Consider the following 27,948-nt stretch of genomic DNA (forward strand, 5'->3'; position numbering starts at 1 on the left):
ACCCTTCTGATTCTCTCCCCCATCCTGCTGGGGGGGGGAGTGAGCGAGCAGCTGTGTGGTGCTTAGTTGCCATCTGGGGTTAAACCATGACAGCAATCTGTTGTTTTTCTGGCAGTGACACAGGTAGTAACAACATGGCAATACCAGTTATAGTGATAACAGCCCTCCCCACAAATGGTAAAGCAATGAAATGTACTTGGGTTGTAAAGCTGAAGTACTGACAAAGTCATACTATTTGACTCATAACACTGTATGGATACCTTTATTGCTGCCAGACCTGTAAGTAGGTTTAAAACCAATGGTAGTGTTTGATCTGCATCTATTACTAACGGGTACAGCCAAAATCACAAAGCCAAACATTGCAACTCCATGTCAAGATATCTTTGGAAAGTACATGTAAGGACCAAAATCCATACTTTCCACTTTACTATAAGATTTTAGGTTTTGTACATTTTTTAAACAGAATATTTGTTTACTCTTAAAGGAACCACTTTCAGATTCTTTTTTCTTGATTTTTGACCTATTCTCCTCCCATTCTGGGAGGGTACAGCTAAGCAATTTCAATCTTGCAATTTCCAAACACTCGTACTTTAATTATTCTGAACACAGACAACTTCTCACTGTTTATGCTTTGACTGGTTTCTCTGATCCCTGCCCTTTCAGTTTGAATACATGCAGCTGTGCAATACTTTCAGATCCTTGCCAGAAGTAGAAGCCAAGACATTTGTTCTGCAGGGAGAATCAGTGGGGAATGACTTCCTAAGTTAGCAGGTGAGCTGGCAGGTGGGCATCGTACAATCGAAGGATGGCAAAAGGTGGTTACCAGTAAGTTCAAAATAGAGTAGTGTTAAAACTACTTAGTGTGCTGAGCATCCTTTCAGTTTAAGTGAAAGAAGTAATTGAGGGTTTCTTTAGAAAATAGTATCAGGAAACGATAAGAGGTCCCCAGAGCCTACAGAGCTCTGCCATAGGGTCAGAGCATTTCCCAAGGGACCACTGCATGAGTGCTAGGGAGCTGGCTTGCTTTGTGTAACAACCTGCAGCAAAAGGAACAGTTGTAAAGTATTAAGGCATAAGGTAGGAGCACGTGTTCACAAAACACACGGTGATAAAGCACATTGTAAAACTAATGACAATTATATCACACATCACAATATCCACAAGACTGAAGCACAGACATATTCCGGCTGTTGTTGGCAATGCTATCTCCAGCTCTGTTCAGAAGGTATGCCTAAGGGTAAGAAATTATTTTCTTACAGTTTGTTAAAGATACATCTTTAACAGCAAACCAGTTAGCACATTATCGCTTCCTAACATAAAGGAATGACGTTTATCACTATTGATAAAGCCACAGCCTGATTACGTGGGATGTGCAGTGAGAAGGTACTCTAGGCCAAGTAACTGACTCCACGGGAGCCGCAGTGGAGCAGTTCAACCACCGGGACCATCCCCTTTGTAACTCGGGCTTTCACTGCCACCCGGTGGACAAACGGGTTTACACCGCGGAGTTACTCTGAATCCGACCTACTAGTGATGATGCCTCAGAGATGCATTTGGCCCAGTGGATTTATAGGAGAAAATAAATTGCTTAACCTAAATTCACAGAGGAATAAAGGAGAGCTAAAGGAACCTATTACTTGATACAAACCACACATTCAAAAATCATGTGAGTATATCCTAAAGCATCATGAATGGGACTTACTTACAAATAATGACTAGAAATATTTTGAAATGCTTTTTGTCTTCTGATTTCTAGGCACTTACAATATGTCAGGATTTTCTTGCAACACCAAGGGCTAACCCCTTTTAATGGTAGGTTTTACCTAATCACATCTTCAGAGGGAAGAACTTTTGAGAACAGCAAATAGCACAAATCTTATAATTAAGCTGCTGAATACTGGTGATATTAATGGTTGACAAAGCTTCCTTGTTTAAAACAAAGCTTTCAGAAGTCATAACTCTTTGATGATTCCAGTACAGCCAAAGACAAATGATATATGCAGGGCAGTCAGAGCACTCAAGATGCTCATCCATATTGCAGTCCATGTATGAGAGCACTCCTTATCAGAAATACATTACACAGTATCATTTTATGTCCTAGACTTCGATTATAATTTAGTATTTTGTCACACTAAGGTTCTTCTAAGCACTTAAAAAATACAAACAGATGTGACATCAAAGCAACAAGAAAGAAAAGCAGAAGTTCCAGATGCAAACACAAAGTGGAAGTACATGGCTCATAAATACTGTTTGTGTACCACTTACATTAGGACTTCAGTCAAAAGCATCCTTTAGGGTTATCACTTCTAGGCTTTGGAAAATCAAAACTAACTTGGTCCTAGGTATTTAAAAGCTACATTTTATTTGGAAAGAGAAAGTTCTTTCCAGCTGGGCACAATCAGGATTCCTGTTTTCCCCACGTGCCAATGTAATCATTTGGATCCAGAGCTCAAAAACTTGTATTCCTGACAAATATTAGAATTACCAGAAGAGTCACTTACTAGCCAGCGGGAGAAGAACAAAATACACTGTTGTTCCTATTTGACTTGTTACTGGATGATTCCAAAGGCCTTCCAGGCATGTAGCGAAGATCCTTGGTGCCCTAAGGCCCCAGCGGGCATCCTTCTGCCAAAGGAGAGATGAGAAAAGCAGAAAACCTTTTAAGATCAAAACCTTTTTGGTCAGTGTCCTTTTTCTGGTAGCTCTGAAACTCGTGATTACAAGACAAATAATTTATCAGGCTCTGTGATTATGTTCTCCATTGCAGGCTGTAAAATAACTGCTCTGAAGCAAACATGGCATAACCTAATCTACTTTACCGTAACAGCAGCTGAACTAAGCTTTGATAGTGATTTTCTTTTTGTATGCTCAATTCCTAAACGCAAACTGAAGTTTGAACTTGAGAGGGTGCAGACTACAATGAGTGAAACCAAAGGCAACGTTCATATGAATCTTAATGAAGTGAAATTCTCAAGCTTCAGGCAACTTCAAGTCTTCTGCAAGTCAGACAGAAGATCTGCATTACATGAGAACTTGATGTAACATTATGATACTCTCATAAATATAAAAGGTTGTATTTTCCAGTACCTGATTCCACTGTGACCCAGCTTTTAAAATCATGATTATGAAAGGTTTGGGGAAGTGAAGAGAGCGTATGGAAAAATAGTGCAAAGTGTTTGCTCGACAGCATTTGCTTTTAGAGCACGTCCAGAAGTGTTAAAAATATGCTTCAGATGACAGGAGTGATTCATGACTAGACAGCTGCTGAGAGAGACATCACCGACAGGGGAGAGAGAGAGAGTGTGTGAGAGAGGGAGAGAGATTTGACATGCAAATTACTTGGAGAAAAAGAAATTAAATACCTTTTCTTCTGAGCTTTAGAATTTAGGAATGATTTTAATGACTTCTGAATTTAAACGAAGTTGTTGCATCTCCTGAAGCTGTCAGAACTTCAGCACCCCTCAGACCTGTTTCACAGACTGCAGTCGTTACTCAGCTGATGTGATGACTGTCTGCCGTCGCTTTCTGGGTAGGAAAAGGCAATATTCTTTTGTCCGTTTGGTGTTTTGCAATATTAAAAGACTGACTGCTGAATTTCCTGTCAAGGCCTAACTTCATAAATAAAGCAATTATTACAGAGGTGTCAATCTTCAGACAAAACGTTTAATAAAGTTGGTTGGAAGTAAGTCCCTGCTCAACAAGAAGGATACTTTCCCCATTCTGGATCCATGGAACAAATTCAAATTGATTGAAATCCAAATCTGAAAGTAATGACTAAACCATTTGAGTTTGAACTTTGATGTTCTAGCGATCTCTGGCATTCCCCATGTGAACAATACCACGGCAGAAGTGCTCACCTCTGGTCTATACCTACAGTCCCACTGCTTTTCCCTATCCAGTTAGCGTGGATCTGGTAGCACCGCCCTCAGCCTGTGGACACAGGACTTTACTCTAACAGCCTACCTCCAAACAGCAATCTTCATTGATTTTCTGCTTTGATATTGCAAATTTCATATATTCTTACAGTGGTATGATATTCCCTGGAAGCTTAAATTTCAGTGTTTGTCAAAACTAGTCAGCCTTCATCTTGGCCTGTTCATGACTCCACATATACATGTCTCCTGGATGATTTAATGCTTATGGTTGTTCTGTATAGTTTTTCCCTGAAATACTGTGCCTTACTTTTTGTGCATGGCAAGTGAAAATGTGGAAGGCCTTTATTCTGAAGTGGAAGTAAAACACAGTAAAATCAGCTAGAACTCTCTGTACCTAAATTTACAAATTTTCAGCCACTTCTAAAATAAGCATGTCGTACATTCATATATTTGCATTGAAAGAGCTAAGCTGATTTTAGAAAACCAATATGATTAAATCATAGGCAAATTTGTGTCAACCACCCCCTTTTTAGAAGGGGCTTTTTTAGCTTTCTTTGTTTCACCAGAATACAGATTATCTATTTGAAATACACAAACTGAATGGACTTCCCATTGAGGTTAGTGTATTCTAGCATTGTAATAAAGGTTATGAAAAGATGTCCGAGCACCAGCTGGCCTTCCTTTGATCCTCTCCATTCTTGTGATGATACATTTTCACACTTAAGATGATTCCCTTCTACCTCAAAGGCTGAGAGCTGCTTTGGTCCTTACAAATATTAACTGCAATCACAATGACCTATCTTTCTGGTTCCAGTCATCTGTTTAATATAGAGTGGAAGGTCAGAACTACACTAAAAGGGCCTGAAAGGCTTTATTTCAGTATACTGTCCCCTGCAGAGCTTCACAAAAAGCTGGCAGACTTGTAGTTCATGCATGCACGCTCCTCAGCACTGCATTGTGCAGTTGTATTAATGGGCTTTTGTAACCTTCCAGGAAAAATTCCCTCACCAAGAGAACAAAACTGTTGTCAGATCTGAACACACATGTGAATATCAACTACAAAAAAAAAAAATTATATTTAAACAGTAGGGGTACTGTCTTTAGAAAAAAGAACATCTGAGTCACTAGCTTGTGTCTTCACTAGGCTGTGTTTTAAAGGTAATTTTTATCTATTTGCTAGGATGGAGATTTAATAACGGAGATGGAAACCAACTGTTTAGAGAAGGCAAATTCAATAATAGATGTCAGTAAGGATTAATGAATAAGGCTATGGACCAGAAAGCACAAGCCTGTGTGTACCAATACAAAGAAATCTATTTGCAGCACAGGGGAGCACAGGTCACTTTGAAGTCATTAGCATACTGAATTACCAAATAGCTGCATCTAAGGCCCTTCAGTTGTCATTAGAACACATTTCCCAAGCTATCACATATTCCTCCTTCAAATCTGCCTGTAAAGCTCATGTTTGCTTGCTTCCTATTAAGTCTTCTGTACAAGCAGGATCATCTACATTTCTTGTCATGTTTGTTTTACATACCACTTCCGAAACAAGTTCTTCAGGAAGAAAGCTAAATATCCAAAACCCCAGCACACACCCCAAAACATGGAGACTGGAGATTTTTATAGAGTTTTACAACTGTGTGGGACTCTGTTTACCTATATGCCTCTACATTTTTCCTCACTGAGCATGAACATGTTAACCTCTGGTCTGGATTATGAGGGGTGGGTAAGTGGCATGAAGTGAGCAGCAAGAATTGAATGCAGCTGTCCACGTATGAATAGAGCTACTCACAGTGGGGAAGACAATGAAAGGAAAGAAAAAAGTGGATTCCAGAAGCAAATGGCCTATGGGGCCAGTTCCACTTGCTTCACACTGATTTTGTCTTAAATTTGGCTTGCTCTTGGATATGACACTTAGATGTTTTGAGAAGACTTCATGTGTAGCAATTACTTCCCTATAAAATTATCAACAGGAGTTTAAGCCTATTTGGACTTACTAAAGAAGCCATGGAAACAAAGCACAAGTGCTCCATTCTAAAGCCCAATCTCTGAATTCAAGACACTGCAAAACATCTAGTAGGCCAGGTTTAAAAAGAGTATGAGAGAAGGCAGATAAACTCTCAGACCACAAAAACACTGTACGTGCTCAATGGCAACAGGTAATAAACAAGTGATAAGTTCTTCCTAGTGAAGTTCTCCTTCCTTATACAACTTTTTATTTTCAGTTCTAACTAAACTAGATCGTAAATCTCAAGACAAGCAGAAGATTTTTTTTTGGAGGGGGAGTTATTTGAACTTAGACTTAATTATATGATATATCATTTTCCTATGTACACACAGAAAACATATCCACGTAGACATGGCAGGTTAAATTTTCTATAGGTTTAATGTCCTTAAATCATCCAAAAAACAGTAATGCCTTCAAAAGTTTAAACACTACAATTTTTTTTTTTTTTTATATTGTGCAGGAGTCAAATTACAGAGATATCTCTGCACTGAACAAACCCGAACTAAGCCCTGAGCAGTTACCTGCATCTTCTGGAAACAAAAGTGATTCAAGTTTGCAAGATGAACTGAACAGCAGCTCTGGATTGCAGGATAGTTACTCTAATAAATAACAATTAGCAGTCCTTTGATTTTACTATGCCAGGTTGGTTCACTTTTTTTTTTTTAAATAGCATGCCATTTACATCGACTATAATGGCACTTCAGCAGTGCCTGCTACCAGCCAACTGACTGATGCTTATTCATACCCCTCAGCACCCTGGCTATGGATATTTATGAGCAATAGCTATGGCTGGGTGTCTGCTGCTTGTGAAATACTATTGGCTCAATAATTATGTCACTGTTTCCACCTCTTCTTCTAAGTCATGGGGTAGCTGCTGTTTTTCAACTGTGCCAGCTTTATGGCAGCATTAGGACTATCAGACTGTATTTGCTATTCCCACTCAAACATCCTCTTCATTATGGACCTACAGGTTGGCATAGGAAATTCTTAGGATACAGAAAAAGATCCTCTTTCAAGGTAATTTTCTACAGAGGTCTCACTGAGAAAAGCTCAGACAGTACTAAATTGACATGACATACTATGTTTGATTTTGGAAACACAAAAGCAAAATACATCTTCTTGCAGTCAGGCAGTGATATTTGATCCCTGCAAAATGGCTCCAGGGATGGGGCTTCTTAATCCAAAATTTCTTACTCCATACATAAAAATTCATTCTCTTCCATCTGACTCCATCCATCTACTCATCTTTTGAATTTTCTCTCTTGCTCAGTTTCTCCTTCAAGCCAGCCAGAAATAACAATTCTTAGTGCTCCTGCCTGGTGCTGCAACTCCTGCTTTTTCTGGTTCCAGCTGCGCAAACTCAGATGGACTCCTTTCTGCTACCAGTGTTTTCTCTACTTCCTTCTCAAAGATGCCACGTTGCAACACAGTGTTTATCAAACTCCCCAAACTGCAAACAGTATTCACAATCTGGTAGCAGCTTTGAGAACCTTCATGGTTTTGGCGTGAAACACTCTCACAGAAAGAAATACTGCCAAGCAAGAGAAGTTATCCTTAGTGCAACATGGCTGTCTTCTCGGCACAAAGCACTTCATACATAGCACTCTAATCTATGTGCTTACAAGCGTCTCAAGATGCCATTTTCACTTTAAGACAGTCTTCAGCAATAACACATTCCTCCAAAACAAAGCGTACAGACCTCCAATACTCTGTTAGAAGAGCACAAAGCTTGCAGCATGGTCTGTTTTAAACCTATCCTGTACTGACTCCACCAAAATACAACAGAGAAAGCAAAACGATTGCAGAACCAGAGGCAACTAAAAAGTTAGGAGGTTCACAAATTGCAGATTTGTCCTTTCCAAGCAACAGAATCCTCGTGGGAACAGAATCAAATTTCTATTTTCTCTTGGGATAAGTAAATCTAAAAATAGTTTCTGACAAGGGGAAAGCTACAGAGCTAGTGACTGGCAGATACCCACATTTTGCCTTAGGCACTAGTGCAAGGAAAGCAGAATGAGAGCGAGCAGCGAGCGTGAGCTCACATGGTCAGGGACAGAACCATAATACATGGATTGTTGAATAGCACGTGGATGATTTCCACAAAGATCTGCAGTGTTCACCAGCAAATTATGTAAAAGAAAATGAACGGGAGAAGAGCTAGGGGTTCAAATATACAAAGTGTTCCCTGCTTAATCCTATGTGGGACTGTGTTCTGCTAGCCTACGTGCTATTTTTAAAATTAGGCACTGCAAAAGCTTCTTTGCTTTGACTTCACTGGCTGGAAAAACATAGATGTTTTAGAGTTTCCTAGTATATGTGCACTACAAGAAAAGAAAGGTGAAAAAAATTCCCAACTTGCTCTCCAGTGCATCTGGATGATTTTTTTTTCCCAACTGGTCTGTTAATGTAGTGAAAAAAAGTTTTTCATAACATTAAATGACGACTAAGAGAAATCTGTATCTTTCAAGACTTACACATACAGTGTAATGTTCTGCCCCCCCCCTTTTTTTTTTTGAGTGCTATGCTCTGCCCAGCAATATTATCTTTCTCATTTCAACTCAAGTTGAAAGCAGTTAAAAACAGGGAGGTACAGGGCCCAAGTAAAGGAAGAGAAGCCACAAACTGTAATGCATGGTGTTAACACAGTAAGAAACTGAAAGGCTAGTTTTGAATTCCTGAGGGAAAAAAAAGTAGTGAGGACTTTAAAAATATGAAAAAAATACTATATTTTCCAGGCTCTGAACTTCCACAGAATGCAAGCTGTGGACTATAAGTCACCTGTGGTCTACATTCCTGTTCTGGCAAAACTAATTCTTGTTCTACCAAGAACAATCATAATAGATTTCAATCTTTGTGCTTTAGTGGGATACAAGTGACAATGTATTTTCTAATACCAGGAAAATGTGACACTACATAGTAATTACTAGACAGTTCCAGCTATTAGTTTTACACAAACACGATTTTTTCAGCAGAGGAACTGCAGTGTTATTAAAATAGCGGTGATAGCAGATCTTCTTAGCTGTTGCAAAACACTGAAATCTACTTCTCAGCCTGCAAACATTGAGACTCCTTATAGGAAATGACAAGTATGTACTTGAAACAGACTTTCCAGCCTGTGAATGAACTTCAGAAAAAAGGTTAGCACAAGGATATTTTCATTTCAGAAACTACAGTATCTAAGGAATGTTTTAGCATAAGGCTTGACAACACAGTGCTAAAACTTTTTGATGGGTTGGAAAAAGCCCAGTAAAACTCATGTGACTGTAACAAGCAGTTTGAAATGCAGCAACAGATCTATACTGCAAATGAGTATAACCATTCAAAGCACCAAAGCAGAAAAAGGCCTCTAAGCAAAGTTTCTATCCTGTAACAGTCTATTCATTCCATTAATTAGCCAATGTTTTACACTAATTCACTGAAATGCAAGACAATCTACTGGTGTATTGATTGCACCTATTTTATAGTGCAGCTCTTCTTGCAGTATCCCCATTAGCATTGTAAAGATACCTGGAATAGATAGAATTATGTTATTGAAAATCTTTCATAGAAAGATGAAACACATTGAGCAATTAGGATACAATGTAAAACAACTTCCCTTTATTGACATTTCCTGATCTTGGTCTTCATTGTACAAATAATCCGCTGTGCAAAATAGTTTATAAAATACTAAAAAAAGCTTTTATTGTAAAAAAATAAAGTTTCTAGATATACAGTTACTTTGCACTATCACAAATATTGTCCAGTATTTAACATTTAAATTTAATATCACAATACTCAAGTCATGTAAACCAATGATCCTACTGGTAAGAAAGCCACTACTGAAACTCAGGTTCGCTAGGGATTTATTAAGTATTTTCCTCTTTTCATATCTACACCCTTACACAACTCTGATGACACATACTTGGAATTGTACCCATATCATGAAATCAGGCATTGGGCCATCCTTTCCTCTATTATCAGGTAAAAAATACCAAGTTAAATGGTAAATTTAGTAAATGGCAAATTTTAGTAAATCCTGGCAACACATGAGCTACACAGTGCAGTCACAGAACAACACAGGTCCCCGAAACTAGATTTGAACTTTGCCGAGAAGCAGTGTAAAGGCAGCCTACACTGGGTTCTGGGCATGCGTATCTTGATTTCTACCAGTATCCAAGCTAGCTGGCTTAAAAACTAGCTCTGCTCTCTCTATACTGCAGTGCAATCACAATCGCTTTAGCATGAAATGCCTCTAAGAAGTTTTGATACTGTCACCTGAGCCCTCATTGTTCCAATTCACTTTCATTCTGCAAGGTCTTCATAGCTAAACCCCAGAGGGTCATGCTGGAGAAGAATGGTCCTTCATTATTCTTGTATGCAGCAGATGATGTTCGACTGCCTAGTGGATCATTACAATGACTGTCCAAGCTAACCATAGAGGAACGAATCATGGGAATATTATCAGACTGTAAGGGTTCTTCTGCAGAAGACACATCTACATCTGCATAAGCATATGGTGGTGGAGGAGGAGTTTGCTGTGTCTGAGCTTTTGGGAGTTTAGCAGAATCCACATTCAGTTTCTGTTGGTTTGCTGAGTCATGGTGTTGAACCATTGATCGCAACTTACAGTAAGAATCCACAGAACTATCAAATTCAGCTGAATTTGCAGTTGGACGAATGGGAAATTTAACGGACACTGGTAACAATGTAACAGACATTTCTTGGCCAAAAGAGTCAGAACTCTGAGATTTGTCAAGGTCAGAAGTTTCAATCCCTTGAGTAAATTCATCTAGTGTGTTTGGACCTTCGTCAGTGGCTTTACAATGCATTTTCTTGTGCCGCCGTAGAACAGCAGAGCGAGTGAAGCATTTGTTACAAGTTTCACAGGTATAGGGTTTTTCTCCTGTATGAGTCCTCACATGTCTACGCAGGTCACCAGAGCCTGCAAAACATTTCCCTACAAGACAGAAGTGATAGATTAAGATTTTGTTCTTAACACAAGTGCATAAACATGTTTTAATTAGAGAAAATATCAAGTGATGAGGTATGGTATGTCTCAGTCGTGGTACTTTGTTTATCTAGAACAAGTTCAAACAAGTTCCATCTATTTTTACAATTCAATGACTTGTTTCTTCTTCTTGATCTGATTTTCTAACTTGTGTTTCCCAGTGCTATAGTTTTTGTCTCCAGAGACAGGAATATCCATTAGTATTTGAAAGCTGTGAGTGCTCTCACTTTGTCTCAATCTTCGTGGAGGAAAAAAAATTTAAAAATAATCAATTTAATTCGTCTGTCTGGAAAAACAGTATGCTGATAAGCTTCTAAATATAGTCTTCCAGTGAGAACTGCATCATAGAAAGTAATGGTTTGTTCATTACTAAGGAACTATTCTTAAACTGCTGACAAAGTTAGCTTTTTTGTTAACTGTGAGCTAACATAATGCAGCAGTCCATTTTTTATATTCTAGCCAGAGAATGTGTCAAAACAGTAATTTTTTATTGCTGTAAATATTAGAATAGAATAAAATATTCAACTGTTTGCCTGTTTTCAGAACCACAGGCTCAAATAAGCCCAATTACCATACTGCAAAGAAAAAAAGTGTCTGAGGCTGAACCAAGGCAAAGTATAGAAGAACAAGCAGAACAAGAGAGCATTAATTTCCAGAATTGCTACATGATTCAGACACCTCACATTCTTTAGGATAGCAGAAATAAGCTGGTACCTATTTGTGATTTTATCTCATTTTACCTAGGTTAAAGATTATCTGTGTGGACAGATACCAACTAAAGTGAACTGTATTATCTGAAAGCCCAGTAAAACTGCAGTCTCAATTTTCGGCATCATACTTTTTATTCTACTGCCCAGATTCCTCTTCAGAAAAGCCATTAAACAGTAACAGTAAGATTACAAATTACTGGAATAATACATGTGGATTTTTTGCATAATGTGAATGATTTCTTAATGCTTGATCAGATCCTCTTTGCACAATTTTTGCCTTCTCAGTACAAGATGACCTGGCTAAAATGAAAAATCATCAAAAGACCACTACAAGATAAGATGAAAATAAGCCTATTTTAATGACAACACAACTGTTTGTTTATACTTTCATATCCAGCATGTCTATATTTCCTCCTTCTGATGCAAGACCTCCCGATAATATTAGCTTTTCTTGTGCCTCAAGACATTACAAATAAAACATACTGCAGTTGGACGTTATCATATGGAGCTACCCTCCTCCAAAGCTGATTCCTCAGAACATGAATGAAATTATACCAAAATAGCACTTAAGGGCAGAAAAGTAAGTAGTATGCAGGATGCTACGTAACATATGAGATAAGGATAGACAATGCAGTTTCTGAGAACTATGTTATACGAGGATGAATCATTGATCAAAGAGCCATTTTCAGACCACCTGGAAGGATGACCTATCTAGCAGATTTTGAAAATGGGTGTTCTCTGGTACGAAGCATTGATCAAGTTTTGATTTTATTCCAGAAGTTGAAGCAAAGCAGCAAAAGGTTGTTATTATCAAACTCTATGGTTGAATGCACTTAAATCCAAACAGCATTAAACTGGGGGGGGGGGGGGAAGAGTCCATCAATAGTCAAGTGGTTCCAAACCTAGCTCTCCATCAGAAAGGACTACAATGAAAATAAATCAATTTTTGAAGCAGCTAGTATCACTACTTCTCTAGCAAGCATGTACACATACAATGTTGATTCCTCTTATTTCCTTTCTTTATTCTTCAACTGAAATTCACTTTTGAACTGATTTACAACAGCTAAAGGAGTTTAATACACCAAATGAAAGACTATGAAGTATGCAAGACAGATTTTGTGGAAAACTTTCACAACATGGTATTTCAATTTAAAATCATTTTGGTTAATTGTTATTCTGCTGACATAGGAACTTTTACTTATCATTTAAAAAGCAAAGACACAACCAAGCTATGCACACTAAATCTTACCACATGCTGAACAGCTGTATGGTCTCTCTCCGGTATGCCTAATTCTGTGCTTTACTAATTTTCGCTGCATGTTGAATGACTTCCCACATTCATCACAGGTGAATACTTTATCTGCTGTATGGGTCTTTTTGTGCTCCTTTAAGTTACTGAAGTTACTGAACCCTAGAAAAATATGACAGACACTGAGATTAAAATGACTACTCACATTTCAATCAAAAAACCCCAGAGGTAGAAACTTTGGTTCATATATACCTCTGCCACAGATATCACACAGATGAGGCTTTTCTCCAGAATGAATAATAATATGACGCTGAACATCACCAGAAGCAGCAAATCTGTAACAGAATACAGAAACCCAATTACTGTCTTTATAAGACCCTTATTCTCCTAAACTGAGTATCATGTGGAAATCAACTATAATGAATGCCTGATGTTCTGAACAAAGATTAAAATCTAAAACACAGATAAATGGATGCATTTAAGAAAAACATTTTGAACTTGTTAGCAGAAGGCAGAAATATTTAATGCTTTGGTTAAATTCATCAAGTTTCATCATATGACCAAATAATGAAAAAAAAAAAATGTGAGGGAAAGGTACAAAACTGCATGATTTATTGTGACTCACATTGTTCAAAATACACACAACAGTATATCCTTAACTAAAGATACCAATATACAAAAAATTAAGTAAGACCACAGACTATCTATGTGGTGACATGTTAGTCTCATTATCGAGACTTGCAACAAGACACTTGCAGACATTTATGTATTTTAATCCCATCAATACACATTTAAGCCCAGTGTCTTTTAAACAAAATTGAGCAGGATGCTGCCTTAGCTCTTGGCCTTTAGTTTATCATGAAGATTAAAGATAACACGAACAAGTTTTATCATGTTAACTTTACTAAGATGAACAATTCTACTCACCTTTTCCCACAGATTTCACAAATGTATGGCTTTTCACCAGAATGTCGACGTAAATGTGTCTGGAGATTACCTGCCTGAAGGGACAGTAATTTAAACATTTAAATACAGCTAGCCTGTTGTTGTATGCAGATAAAAAGACAATGATGGGAACTATGAGACTGGCTTTTTATTCCTAATTCTAAGGCAGTGAAGACTACAAAGCATGTATGAACTCAAGCATTCTTATATAGTAAAGACAGACTACCATCTACTTCAAGATCAAATTGCTTATGTATACAATTATACATTGTCAAGAACAGAAAAAAAAAAAAGAAGCCTAGAATCAAATGCTAAGGAAAAAGAAATACCTATAGTTGAAAACAGATCCAATTATAAATGAAAATTACACTATCTAGATTGCAGTGAAGAAGAAAACTTACTAGTAATATGGTTCATGTTAGTCTCATTTTCCCTGTCCTACAAATAAAATATTGTTACATCAGGATGTCTGAATTCACCTACCAGGAGGTTAAAAAGAAAATAATAGGGTAAACATTTTCCAGTCCGTAAAATACTCAGAGCCAAGTGCTCCAAACCTATAAATATTTACTCATATCAAAAGAAAACAGAACAGGAAGTACAGAAATGAACAAATGGGATTACTGGCAACTAATTTTTATTACATATCTTTCCTCTCCCAATCCTGTAAAAATTATGCTAGTCTAGCAGGCAAACCAGATAATGACTAGACAAAACCATCTTACTCATTCCAACTTTTTTTTAAACAATGTTTTTAAAGCCACTGGTGCTTCTGAATGGCTAATCCACTGAGAGTCCAGTTCTCAAAGCACAAGATACAGCTAGTCTGGATAGAAGAGCTGCAGATGTTCCATAAATTGTGCATACTTCCACAGTCAGTTTTTAACCCTTCCATTCTCTTTGATGGATAACTGCCTGGTTTTATCTAAGTACACTAAAGCAACACTAAGTCCTTTCAATCAGGAAAGAAAATTGGTGATGCAGAGATTATCATGTCCTCCTTAGTCACAATAAGACAACAAAAATAAGACGCATCAGTAATTTCTTCCGACTCCTTTAGATAATAAATTACCTGTGATGATCAATCACTGTTATCAGAGCTTATAATATACCAGAACTAAAGTATTGCAGACACACACAACAGACACAGAGGACAATATTAAATGGATCACCGTTTGAACCCTGAGAGAGCTTTCTTGAACCCCTGTACAGTTTTTCAGACAACAGTATGACTGAACCACTGTTCTCTCAGACTAAACTCTGTAGTACTGAAATCCATTCGAAGAGAGGCATTAGGCACTTATTTCTGAGGAAGGAGAAGACTAAACTGGCTTCTCCATGGAACAATTTGTACTTTGCAAAGACAAGGGATTTTATGCAGAGGTGCATTTGAGAGAAACATACGAAAGACAGAACCTTTACTTCTACCCACGTCACAAACCAAACCATATCATAGGCATTTGAAAGTTATTCTGTATAAAGACAGAGGGTGAATTTGAAGTGCAACAATTATCCTGAAATAGTTCCCATAGAGGCATTTTTAGCCAGAATAAAAACATTTTCCAGAGAGTAGCAAGTAGATTGATTTCTTTATTACAAGCCTATGCCACTTCCTCCTAATGAGGGCAAAAGCTTGTTATTAACTGTGCTGAGACAAACAAAGGTAAAAACATCAGTAACTTGTATTCTTCCTAAGCTTTTAAGATGATACACAACCTTGGTTAAAGCATAATATGCCATCCCAATGAAAAAGCATAAGAGGACTTTTGCTAGCATTTCAGTGAAAGAAAAAAAAAAATGCTCAGAGGAATCCTCTTACCGATACTGGTTGCATACCACTCCTCACAAGTTTGGAGACTAGAGAGATATGCTAGACTTAGTCCATCTGTAACTGGCATGCTCTTGAAGTGAAGGAACTAATGCATATGGTCCCCCAAAAGAAGCTCTGCAGGAGGTAGTCAGGAGGTAAAACATGATATCCAGGATCACCAGCCAGAGAAGGACCACATAGCAACAGGCTGTGTACTAGCAGTAAGGGAAGATGCAGGCTTGGAAGTACAAAAGGAACCTTTTTCTCCAAAAATCAAAGACATTTATGGTTATTTGTTCCAGACTATGAGTTCCTATGTAAATTTTCCCTACTTTCTTCATTTTCTGTTTCACATTCCAACACATGGAACATCAGTTACATTCAGCAGGAGCAGACATCTACTACCAGGCACAACAACTGCACTGTCTCAAAAGCACAGAACATGAAGGCTTAAATAAGAAAAGTGTTGCTATTTCTGTGCCTGCAGACTGAGAAGATCAAGAACAAGATCAGAGATGGTCTTTTCAGCAAAAAGTAGATAGCAATTATCCTTGCATCTTACTTTCTGGTAGGTGGAATCTTACTTATTTGCACGATTCAAAAGCAGGTACCTCGGAAGTATGCAAGTTCCCTTTTATGATCAGAGAGAGAACTGCAGCACACAAGCTGAATGCTATGGCTCATATTCTGGATGTGTAGGTATTGTCCATCAATATGTATTTACTTATACCTTCAGGCAAGAGAGGTAACGGAGAGGGAAGGGGAGGGGAGGGAAGCTGTTTAAGAGTGTTTAATTAAAAGGCAGAAATTTCCAGTTTTGTTGGGATTTTTGTTTGTTTCTAATTAAAGAGGAGCAACGCATGTTGCATGAGGAGTCTGTCATGCCCGTCATACACTCTGAGTGTGTGAAGCTTTTTTATTCCCTCTTCCCCCACAGTAATGGTACAGAATACATTTGCCAAAAGTACTTTGAATGGAATTTGGAAATACCCACTTTTTTCTTTCAATAACTAGAAGTTCAGCCGTCAAAATGAATGAAAATTTCTTTGCCTAATAAGCAGACCAAGTTTTGCTCAAAATGGCTTGATAAGCATGATTAAACAGTATTGTTCACTGGATACAGCGTTACATTTAGTAACAGAGTGGAGGATGCAACTGCATCAAATTCATGGGTCAAAGAAGTCCCACTGGTAGACTACAAAGCTGGAGCAAGAGAAGCGCAAGCACTGGTGGGTGGGTAGACAAAGACAACGTAATTCTAATCCTTAAACCAGGACCCATAAGAAAGACCAAAGTTATTAAATGATGATTATTATTTAATCTTAGTATAAAAATATGCACCTGTCTATTGTCTCCTGTACTTACGTGCACATATTCCAACCAAGAAAATAGAAAAGAAACAGACATTTTGGAAATGTGAGACAACTAGGCACCAAATTTGTAGAAATACAAATTAATTGTTGTACCTAGAACAAGAAGCAAGCACTAGAGGGCAAATTAAGACAGCTAAAGCTTAGGTCCTGTATGTAAGTAGGGAATTTCACAAGAGTTTTTTTTAAATCATAGCTGAGTTTTGTCACTTCAGACAGACTGTGCTGCTGTTCTTCACAGAAGGAAACTGAGCCCAATTATATGGATATAATTTTTTTTTACCTGACTCAAAAAAATCTGCTTAACAATTTATGCCATTTAGGAAGATGAAACTGTATTGCGAATACAACATTATACAAAATTCTAACCTGTATTTTTCTCAGAGACTGTAAAAATGCTATTCACAACATATCCCTAACCATAAGGCAAAAGAACAGTCCGAGAATGAATGTTCTCTGTATTTCAAATACAGTTGTGGCTCTGTATAGTTAAACATTCATTTGAAGGTAAAGTACATAACACATCTACTGAGAGCAGACAGAATCAAAGGTACAAAATGTATCAAAGAAATCTAAAACATTTAACATGTTATTTTCAAATAACACATTTTAATATTTTATCCCTAAAGTGAAGTCTGTCTTTGAACAAAAAATATCTAATCTATAGACTTAAACCCAAGTTTTTTAGAATCAACACATAGATGCATTTCATTTTCAAGTGTAAGTACCATAATATAAAATATTCCCACCTGTGAGAAGTGTTTCCCACAAATGTTACATTCAAAAGGTTTCTCACCTAAAAGGGGAAGAAACAGAACATAGAACTTCTAATAGTTGCAATAGAATACAAATGTTTTAAATTGGTAGGCTTCCTTTTAAAACATGTCATGTAAGAGTAAAAATATCCCCAAAAGGACACTTACCCATATATTTAAGGGGAAATTAAAGAGGGAAGTACAGCATTTACCATTAAGCTTGTAAGGCAGACTTGCTCAGAAACACAATTTATCTTTCAAAACAAGTAGGCAGAAGAGTTTTGATATGAATGGGAGTGTTTTGTAACTTTTTTAAAAATACTTTTTTTTCCAAATGAAAGGGGTACCATACCTCCAGGAAGAACAGAATAGATGACAAGGTCCAACAACAACAACAGCTATGGAAAGTGCACCAGTTTTTCCATTTGTACACACAAAGGCCCACTCTTAAAAAGAATAAGGAATGCAGAGAAGCTAATTTGGAAGGATTCTGTTTTCTCTGTTCAATGTGTACCATACATCTCTGATCAGCACGTAGGCATTTGTTTCCAGGAAATACACATTTGCCTTCAAATTCTCATCCTATATAAGAGTATCTGATAATTAACCCAAGTCTTTTGCTCCAAAATTCTACATTTATACATATAAAACTGGTATTCTTGAATCTCCAAAAACATATGAGCAGCTTCAGTAAAAAGGTAGTGCAGCCCACTTCAGCTTTTCAAAATAACTTGACTTTCAATCTAGAATGTGACTGCACAATACTTCAATTCTCTAGCTGTCAATTTGAGACCAGTATCTTTTTCTAATCACTTTTTCTCCTCTACAGTATTTCATAAAGGTATTTTTTTTTTTTCCCCTGCTTAGTTCTTGGTTTCCTGGTTTTTACACTGTTGATAAAAATCTCTGTGCATCTTCCAGAATTTTTAAAACAATAATAATGCTCAAATACCACTGAATTCAATGACAGACTTCTAATGATATTTTCATGAGTCTCACTGTACATTAAAAGGACATATATAATCTGGCCCACAGGTACAGGGAAGCAAAATTAGTGTAAATCCTTGTCATTTTGAATGCAGATTTTTTCAGAAGGAAAGGGATCTTACAGTGTGTTTCATCTTGGTGCTGATTCAAAATCTGTCTAAAGATTTTTATTTACTTTTTAAATTATAATTTTCCTGATTTTACAGAACACCTCTTGGCTATTTGTAGCCTTCTCTTCCAGCAAGTATTCTCTACATCAGTATTCTTCCTGCATCTTTGGAAGTGTTACGAGCAACATCTACAATACCCAGGTGCTGAGGTTCCATTTTCCTTCCCTGCTGCCAAATACAGGTGATGTTCTTTCACCATATTTCATGACCAAGGACTAAATGCAATTCTCCTAGATTTTAAAGCACAGACTAAACATACACAGTTACGTGGCTTCACAGATAGCAATCCTGCAGTTAGTCTGACAACTTGAGGCTATATCTACTTTTTCTACTTAATGAAGAATGGAAATGTTACGGCAGTTTCAAGAAAGCTTTTATTCAATTAAAGATAAAAATTAAGAAACCAATAACTCAACTATAAAGAGCACTGAGGCTTGATCTCATTATGGCTCTATATTTGCAAAACACTAAAAATTCTGGTACTGACAACACAAATATAAATGAAACCAACAGGGAGCCAGATCTGTGCCAACTGGGAAGGCTTCTGACAACCATAAAAGCATCAAGGTAATTTGAAATGGAGGATAAAAAACACTAGTAGCAATTTCCGCAGAAATTACCTACACCAAAAAAAAGTTACTGTTGACACAAAGACTATTATCTGAACAGAAATCCACACTGAAATAACTAGAGGGGGAGGGAGGGAATTGGAGGCTCAACTTTCTCAAAATGATTGCTGTAAGCTGCATGCAGCCTCATTATAACTGTACTGATGTACAGAGTTGGAGTTTTCTTCCCCATGATAAAGATAAAACAAAAAAGTTTTGTTTGAAAAGAAACATCAAATTAGTTTTTGGAGAACAATTCTGCACCTGCATAAAACTCCCAACCACCGGGCATATCAAGTAGCCTATTCCAAGAATGAATTCCAGCCAAAATACTAAATTACTCATAGTGTTGTAGCATCCCTCAGGTAAAGTGAGGCTAATTGCTTCCTAGGGCGTATTAGTAAGGGTGCAGCTAGTAAGCTGAAGATGATTCTTCTCTACCTATCACTGGTGAGGCCTTGAGAAGCCTTGAGAAGGCACACAGGAAATCTTACTGCTGTCTACGTGCAATGGGAAGACAGATGCAACCAGGTTGTTCTTGAAGGTACACAGCGACAGGACAAGAGGCAACAGACATAAGTTAGACCATGAGAAATTCTGATTAGATACAGGAAAAGAATCTTTTACCCCATGAAGGTGGTCAAACACTGGAACTGGTTGCTTGGAGAGGTTGTGGAATCTCTGTCCTTGGAGATATCCAGAATTTGACTACACAAGGTCATGAGCAAAACAACCCAATTTAATTTGACCTGCCTTGAGCAGAGGATTGGACTAGATGACCTCCAGAGGTCCATTCTAATCTAAATTATTCTATGATTCTATGACTGTCAAATTCCAAACCAAAAACCTTATCTGAGAACACTTATCTTCTCAAAGACCATGGCTGGATCAACAGCAATAGAGAAAATTTGGGGAAAAGCAGTAACTGAACTACAATTAAGACAATGCTTAAACACACATCCAGGGGACTTTACTTTTGAACCCTTGGACTAGCTTGTGTTTTCTATCTTCTGTTGCATCCTTCTTGTTCACCACTGCAAGAAGAGATGAAGATAAAGTACACAGTAGTGGGATCAAAGCAGTGGTGTGTCAGCTCCAGAGGAGAAAGGCATGAAGGCAGAAGTGGTGTTCCTGAAGAGATCAGAAGGGTGAGGAGCAGGACCCACTAAGGCATGGAACGCTGGCAACTTGCTCAAGCAAAGCTCAGAATGAAAAGGCTGAGGATCAACAGTGTATTACATGACAGTGTAACTCTGCTCCTGTTGTATTCCATCCTGCCAAGAGTTCTTTCCACAGGGTTGGCTTGGTTTGTTTTTTTTTTTTTTCCTTGAGATGTTTCCTGAAAGTATTTTTAAAAAAAACCAAAACACTGGATGTTCCTGGACAGGTAAGGACTGTATAAGAGAGATATACTTCCTTCCTTTTTTTCAGACAGGTCAATCTAATATAAAACAAATTATAACATTCAGTCAAGTCAAAATCAATCTTAAAGTCAATGCAATAAGCTCAGTTTAGAGATTCCTTTAAATATCTGCTAGCAATACAATAAAACCAGCTAGACAACCCAATACAATGACTTGTGTTGAACACAGTATGCCTGTCCTTCACATAGAAAACTCATCAATGCAACCATGTTAACCTGTAAATTCTTCAGTAGTTCCTAGTGTTCAGGGACAGAGAATTTCACATGTGCTTTTTCTTTACAACCAGGCCACCACAGCACTTGTGTTGAAAGAGTTGTCATTTGTGGGTTAAAAACTGGCTTGCCAGTGTGAAAGGTCCATTTTAATAACTTGCTTCCTTCATCTCTTCAGCAAAGCCAGATTTGGAGGACTTTCAGTAAGTACTGTAATACTTAAATGTTTGCTAACCCTTTTGCTTAGCTCTAGAAAATTAATGTTTTTAAATAAAATTGATTAGCTAGCAATTTGCTATGCTTTCTGAAGTGGCAGATGAATGGAAATGGCTTTTAGCATACACTTACATTACTTAACTACCAGTATACCTAATATTAATGATACAGATGTGCCCTGTATCTTCAGCTACAGATCTTTCCTATATTAACATCCTACTCACTATCCACTGCAATTTTCCAAATACTCTTTTTGCACTAGTTGAATATTTAAAAACAAATTAACAGGACCCAAAAATAAAAAGCAAGCAAACAGGCCTATCTAGTCATACTCTTGCCTCAGTTTTTCCATCCTTCTTTCATGTGCTTATTATTTGTTAAACTTATGCTCTTAAACTTTGTCAGTTTAGCCCATCTATAGAAGAACATTAATGCCACATTAAGTAGCATTCAAGTCTGGAATTTTTTGAAAACTATTGCAAGAACATAGTGTATGAAATGCAGAGTGGAATTCCTGAATCCATTGTATACTCAGACTAGCAGAGAAGGACAGCAACAACAACAAAACCAAGCCTATGATCACTTTTCTTAGACAATGTATACAGCTAGTTCATATCAGGCAGTGTTGTGGAATGTGAAACAACATCTACCAGAGCTTAAGTGGAGTAGAAGCACGTGTAAATACACAGACCTCAAATAAGAACGAAGAAATGAATTGCAACACACATAAATAACCCTGCAAAGCTACTGCAACCCTTTTTCTCTTTTTCCATTTCCTACACTTGTAAGCATTTGCTGGCCTTGCTGTGTCTAAAGAAAAAAAATAATTTGTAAAACACTTGTATCAGGGGCTATAGTCGCTTTCTTCTATAAAGCTTAGTACCCAATCCACTCCCCTGACCTTTAAGTTACAATACATTAGAAGACGTAAACTAAACTTTGAACCTCATGTTTTAAATGGTTTAGCAGACTCGGAAACATACAATAATTAAGTCTATCACTCGGGCAACACACTCTTAAAAAACCAAGCAGTTTAATGCGCACCAGAACTCACAAAATCCAGATTTCTTCCAATGATTGAGATGTCTAAGGAAGGGCAAATTCTAACACGTTTCTCATAGTCAGGGTCTCTCTTTCACATAGATGCTCTAGCACAAACTCACATTACCGACTTCAGACTCTCTCCCTCAGTTGGGACTTCTCTAGATGCTCTATCTTCTATCTGATCACCTATTTTCCTGAAATTTCTAAGATATTAAAATATACTTGATGATGTCAGCTCAAATCGGATAATAGATTCAAAAAAATACAAGGCAAAGAGAGGACCTAGGTAAGAGACATATGCAACTCTTTCACAGGAGACCAAATTAAAAAAAAAAAAAAAAAATTAGTAATGTGAACATACAGAAGTAGTCAAAGATACCAAGTGAAAACTTCAGGAAGCTAATGCAAAATGTTCATAGTTTCAGGTTCTGGAAAAATTTTTCTACTAATAACATGCAAAAATAAATTCTTAATACTAAGGATCAATTAACAAAAGAAATTAATGTCTGGTAAGAGGGATTCATATTTACTGTGAAAGTACCAATACATGTATGTTCATTTGCAAAGTAATGTTTATTTGACAAGACTGAGAGATGCATTTGTATATTTAATACAGGGAAAAAGAAAGGCAAAAAATATTCAACAGCTTAATCAGGAATAATGCCATCTCAAGGACTTGGAATCAATGGTGTTACTTGACTGGCTAAGGTAATTCTTAAAAACCATTTTTAAAAAAACATATCTAAATTTGTAGAAATATAATAGAACATGCTGGTTAAACCGAACAGACAAATTAGTTAATTCAAAGTTAGACTAGGTCTTGTTTTTCACTATAATAAAAAGATACTTATAAATAAATCTATGCTAGGTTTAAAAATAATATTACCTGTGAGTTCTTAAAACAAAGTAAATTAATTCAAAATTCCCATTCAGTCTGCAGCCTACTTGTCTGCAAGAGCATTACTCTCTAGGCAAACACAATGAAAGTTGTTCACACTAGGAAAAAGGTATAAACTAATTATAAAGCATATTTCTACAGGTTAAAAAGAAATGACCGCCAAGCCCTAATCACTTGTATCTTAAAATGAATATATGATCAGAGAGAACTGAGGTCATCTAGAACATTGCAGTATCGTCTTCTATCTATTTACACTTTTCACTGTTATCTGACTCGGACTTCTGGGCCATCTGACAAACTGACTAGAAATGCCTCTTCTAAATGCAAGACAAAAATAAAATTTTCATTGAAATATCACACAATGTTCTTTGAAAAAGAACCCTAAAACGACAAATATGAAGGAGAAATCTCTACTACAATTCTGAGCTAAACTCAGTCTTACAGTCTTTATTCCTGTATGATTATTCATTTTTAAAAAAAACAAAACCACAGCCTTTTGAAAGCAGACCCTTAACCAGCATCTCTGAATCAAGAGATACTGCAAGACATCCTCTTTAATTGAAATATTTGGTCCGCAGACCAAGTTATTGATAACTATACCTGTATGAGACCTTTTATGGAGCTCCAAATTGCTTGGATGTTTGAAAGCCTTCCCACATAATTCACAAGTATATTGCCTCTGTGACTGAAGAGTCTGTGATTGCCCTTCTTGTTCCAAAGGGCCTTGAGATCTTTCAGTTTCAACAGTTTGTTCAAAATTCTCAGAATTTACTAAATCTTCAGCTTCTTTTTCATCAGTAACTCTAACATTTGTCATGTCCATGGTACTTTCATTTACAGATTCAATTACTCCCGTTATTCTACTGTCATCTCTTTTAGGCTCAGGCACTTGCTCTGCAGATTTCTGAGATCTTAAAAAATTTAACTTTTTGAGGTGTATTGCCTTTTTCAGCCGCATCTGTTTGGTGGGCTGCATAAGGGTGCTTTCTGCATCTTGGTCTGGAGCAGCTTCGTTCACAGACTGAACCAGAAAGTTTGATGGTAAATGATCAGAGGTTTCCAGAATACACTCAGACTGATTGACAGTACAAGAATTATTCTCTACTGTGTTTATTTCCGTAGACGTGTTGTAAGAAAAGGATTGTTCTGCTCCTCTCTCATGATTAGAGCAAGCATTTTGCTTATAGAACTGTTTACTGTAAAAGTTGCGTAGTTTATAATAGTAATTTGGTTGTTTAAATGGAAGCTCTGTGCAGTTGCCGTCTAAGGAGTCTTGTGGTTGTTTCTGTACATCACCTGAGGGTGCGTGAAGATTAACAGTCTGCGATGCATGAGAATGATGGTCAGCCAAGACTTTATTACCTTGTGTGTCAGATGAGCATTCATGCAATAGGTTTGTTCCATAACTGTCACTGGCACAGCTAGTATCTGCAGTCAAAGTATTCTGCAGTGAAAATATGCTATTACAAGGCATGCTGGCTGTTTGCTCTACAGCTGTAGAAGATTTTAAAAAGGTGTGGCAAATGTTCAGCACATTTTGCACTTGCAGACACTGTGCAATATCCAACATAGCTTGTACATTGTCCTGGCTAAGATCCAGGTGAGAGGTGTACATGAAGTCCAAGATCTGGCCTATGCCACCTACATTTTTAATGTCCAAGTGAAAGACATCATTCTTCTGGCCTGAAGAATTCTGGAAAAGGGTCCTGATAAAATAAGGCAAATATTCAAACACAAACACAAATAATTCACAAACGCTTTTATAAAAAACCACACGTACATCTCAAACAGACTGCCTGGTATGAAACAACAATTTACACTACATGGTCTTATCTAGATTGCTGTGTTTTTGCAGATGGACATCTCAAAACTGCCCAATTACTTGTCTTATGTATTAGTCCTACACTAGTACACTTAACATATAAATCAAAGCAAATGATCCTTTATATAACTTTAATTTTCTATTTTTTTAATGTTTTGAAATCACACCCTATACTTGTGGTTTCCTGTTCAATGTTCTTTACATATTAGGTGCAGTGGTGTATTTACGGACTATTTGCAAAAGTTGGTTGACTCAGAATGGTGTTTCTCCTTCCATCATGGCAAATAAAACAGGACATGAGAAATTTTCTAGTACAAAGGAGAGGATAGACTTCAAAGTCAGCTGAACTATTCTCTTCCGGCAACTTGTCCATCAAACTTTATCAGTAAACCTTATTAAAGCTCTTATTATTAGTGCTTTCTCCACAAGTAGATGAGAGGATAGTAACAGTAAACAAGAGGATGGCATTATTTTCAATCTATTCTCTCATATCCAAAAGAAGTACTTTTTTACTGGTACTGGATGAGAACCAAGTAAAAGAATAATTAAGAGTACAGGTACATAAGCCTAAAACAGCAGTACAGCCAACACCCACTGAATTGTCATTGAATCCTTAAAGTGTCTGAATTCACAAGACTTCTTACTATTCGATGTAAAGTGTTCTTAGCATCAGAGCTGTAGTTCTTCACATACATAACCAGTCCTAGATTAAGTGGGTTCGTACTCTGCCTCAGTCAGGAAGTTCACACCCTTCCATTAAAACCCCCAGTCTCTAACCTGATACTCTCACAGTAAACAACGATATATAAACGGGGTCAGGTCACTCCTATGTAGCTATTTTCCTGCACTAGGAAATGCCCTGAACTTGATGATTCCTTTCTGTGGGTTAACTCTCAAATTAGGTTTTGTTTAAAGGTGGGCATAATATCAATGAGCTCTGAATCTTAAGCAAATGAGAGTCTAGGCTTAAACTTTAGAAATGCAGAGGCTACTCTAAAGCCAGTGCCCACATCCAAATTCTTCCATAAATCCAGCCCATACTATCTAAGTTAAAACCAGAACTGCAATGAACAGATCTGGGTTGAGAGTCTAAATTAATTAGTCACTTATATCCTATGGAATTTTAGTAAGAGTTGAGTGCCTAGTTCTTTTTAACTACTTTAAAAATTCAGTCTTTGAGCATAATTTCACTTCATCATCAGGATTACAACACTAGAAAAGAGAAAGGAAAAACAACCTCTCATCTTTTTTCCCTGGTCATAACATAAAAATAATTTTCTTACACAAGAATTGGTAGTCAAGCTTTAGAGATGTTTCAAGAAGCAAGGTCTAAAAACTGCCAGATCTAACAGCTTACTCATAACTAATATAAAACACTAAGTTGGGAGATCCAGCATCCCCCAAAATTTGGAGGGTCAGTGAGGGCTATACAGAGGGGAAAGAAGCCAGTTGGTTTCATGGGCCACCTGTATACTTTAAAAACAGAGATGTTGTCTCTCTGAGAATCTGTTCTAAATAGAGATGCAATAATAATCTATATACTCAAATTTTATTTTGAATATATAATTGATGAAACAATTCACATTATCCATTTCTGGATAATGTGAATTGTTTCATCAATTATATCCCTTATCTGGCTCTGTTCACATACACTGCTATGCTCCTTCTAAACAGTTATCTTTTCATACTGAAATACTGAATGCAGGTCCATGCCAGAATCCATTAGATGAGGCACCGCAAGCAAGTCAAGACCAAGAGAATGCCAAACTCAGTGTGGTAGTTAACTATGTATATCTAGAAAATAAATTACGATGGCCACAGTTTTTAATTAGATTAAATACTTGATACAGATTTATCTCTGGACAAACAATTTAACTTTTCCCCTTACACTCCAATAGTTACTTAGTCTGCAACTACCAGAAAAACATACCCTTCTCAGAGAAACCTCAACCAACAGCATTTAGTTCACTTTTTTAAAAGAAGAATTTTCTATCACATACCTGAAATATTGACTGAAAGCAGCTAATACATTTTTGTGTGCTTTGAAGCAGACACCTTTTACCACCAGCATGCAGTCACAGAGAAGACCCTGAATGCGCTGTTCATGTAGCTGCTGGAGAAGATGACAACTATGGCTAGCAACAGTGTCCATGCTAGAAAATCACTTAAATTACCTACAATGAAATAAAATGCTAAGATGAATTTTAAATATTAAATTGCAAAATGAATTTAGAATATGAAGAACATTTTTACAATTTGTTTTAGCTCCCAAAGGAAACAGACTTCAGTTTACACCTGCAATGTGAGCTCTAATGACAGTTTTTCTGATTAAAGACGAAGTCACAGTATTGCTCACCAGTAGATATACAGCAATATACACAGGAAATACTGATTTTAATGAAGTTTTGCTTACAACAAAGAGCTTCCACAAAAATGTGCTAATGGCGCCGCCAATAAACTGAACTCCATAACCACACAAAAAAAAAAAAAAAAACCAATTTAGACAACTTCGGCAAGAATTAGGTTCTAAGGCAAAAACATATCACACCTACAAAATCAATATCATTTGTAGAGGAAAACCTCAGTTTCTTCACCGTCTAAACTGAAAAGGGAGAACATTGTAGTAGCATTATTTATGCCATATTTGTTGCTGTTGTAGCTAAGCACATTTCCCACATGGATCTGATTCATTAGACAAGTTAGTATGGTTTGGTTGTTTTTTTTTTTATTTAATACAATGTAAAGTATCTTTTAAAAATCACTTCTTTGAACAGGTTGAAGGGAAGAAAAGTAACATTCCCACACAACACATTTACATTCTATACTTTTTTTTTTGAAGAAAGATGAAACTCCTCCCC

General features: G+C 37.0%; 1 protein-coding gene across 1 annotated transcript; it reads right to left on the bottom strand.

Annotated features, from left to right (window-relative positions):
• Positions 1 to 9,460: 9,460 nt before the first annotated feature.
• On the bottom strand, positions 9,461 to 27,255 carry ZBTB49 (zinc finger and BTB domain containing 49). The gene is made up of 7 exons (XM_050896619.1): positions 27,091 to 27,255; positions 23,869 to 24,974; positions 17,704 to 17,750; positions 13,757 to 13,830; positions 13,082 to 13,164; positions 12,830 to 12,991; positions 9,461 to 10,819 (listed from the first exon to the last, which is right to left on the bottom strand). Exons 1-7 carry the CDS (start codon positions 27,240 to 27,242, stop codon positions 10,146 to 10,148), a joined length of 2,298 nt encoding a protein of 765 aa, XP_050752576.1. The 5' UTR covers positions 27,243 to 27,255; the 3' UTR covers positions 9,461 to 10,145.
• Positions 27,256 to 27,948: the final 693 nt, after the last annotated feature.

Source organism: Gymnogyps californianus, chromosome 4, assembly GCF_018139145.2.
Source record: "Gymnogyps californianus isolate 813 chromosome 4, ASM1813914v2, whole genome shotgun sequence".
Taxonomy (NCBI): domain Eukaryota; kingdom Metazoa; phylum Chordata; class Aves; order Accipitriformes; family Cathartidae; genus Gymnogyps; species Gymnogyps californianus.

Excerpts from the sequence above, each read along its gene's own strand:
- ZBTB49 (XM_050896619.1), bottom strand. The coding sequence starts at position 27,242 with ATGGACACTGTTGCTAGCCATAGTTGTCATCTTCTCCAGCAGCTACAT. Across the intron at positions 17,751-23,868 it reads CCATAAAAGGTCTCATACAG|GTGAGAAACCTTTTGAATGT; the intron begins GTATAGTTATCA and ends TTCCCCTTTTAG. Across the intron at positions 10,820-12,829 it reads ATACAGCTGTTCAGCATGTG|GGAAATGTTTTGCAGGCTCT; the intron begins GTAAGATTTAGT and ends TCTGTCTTGTAG.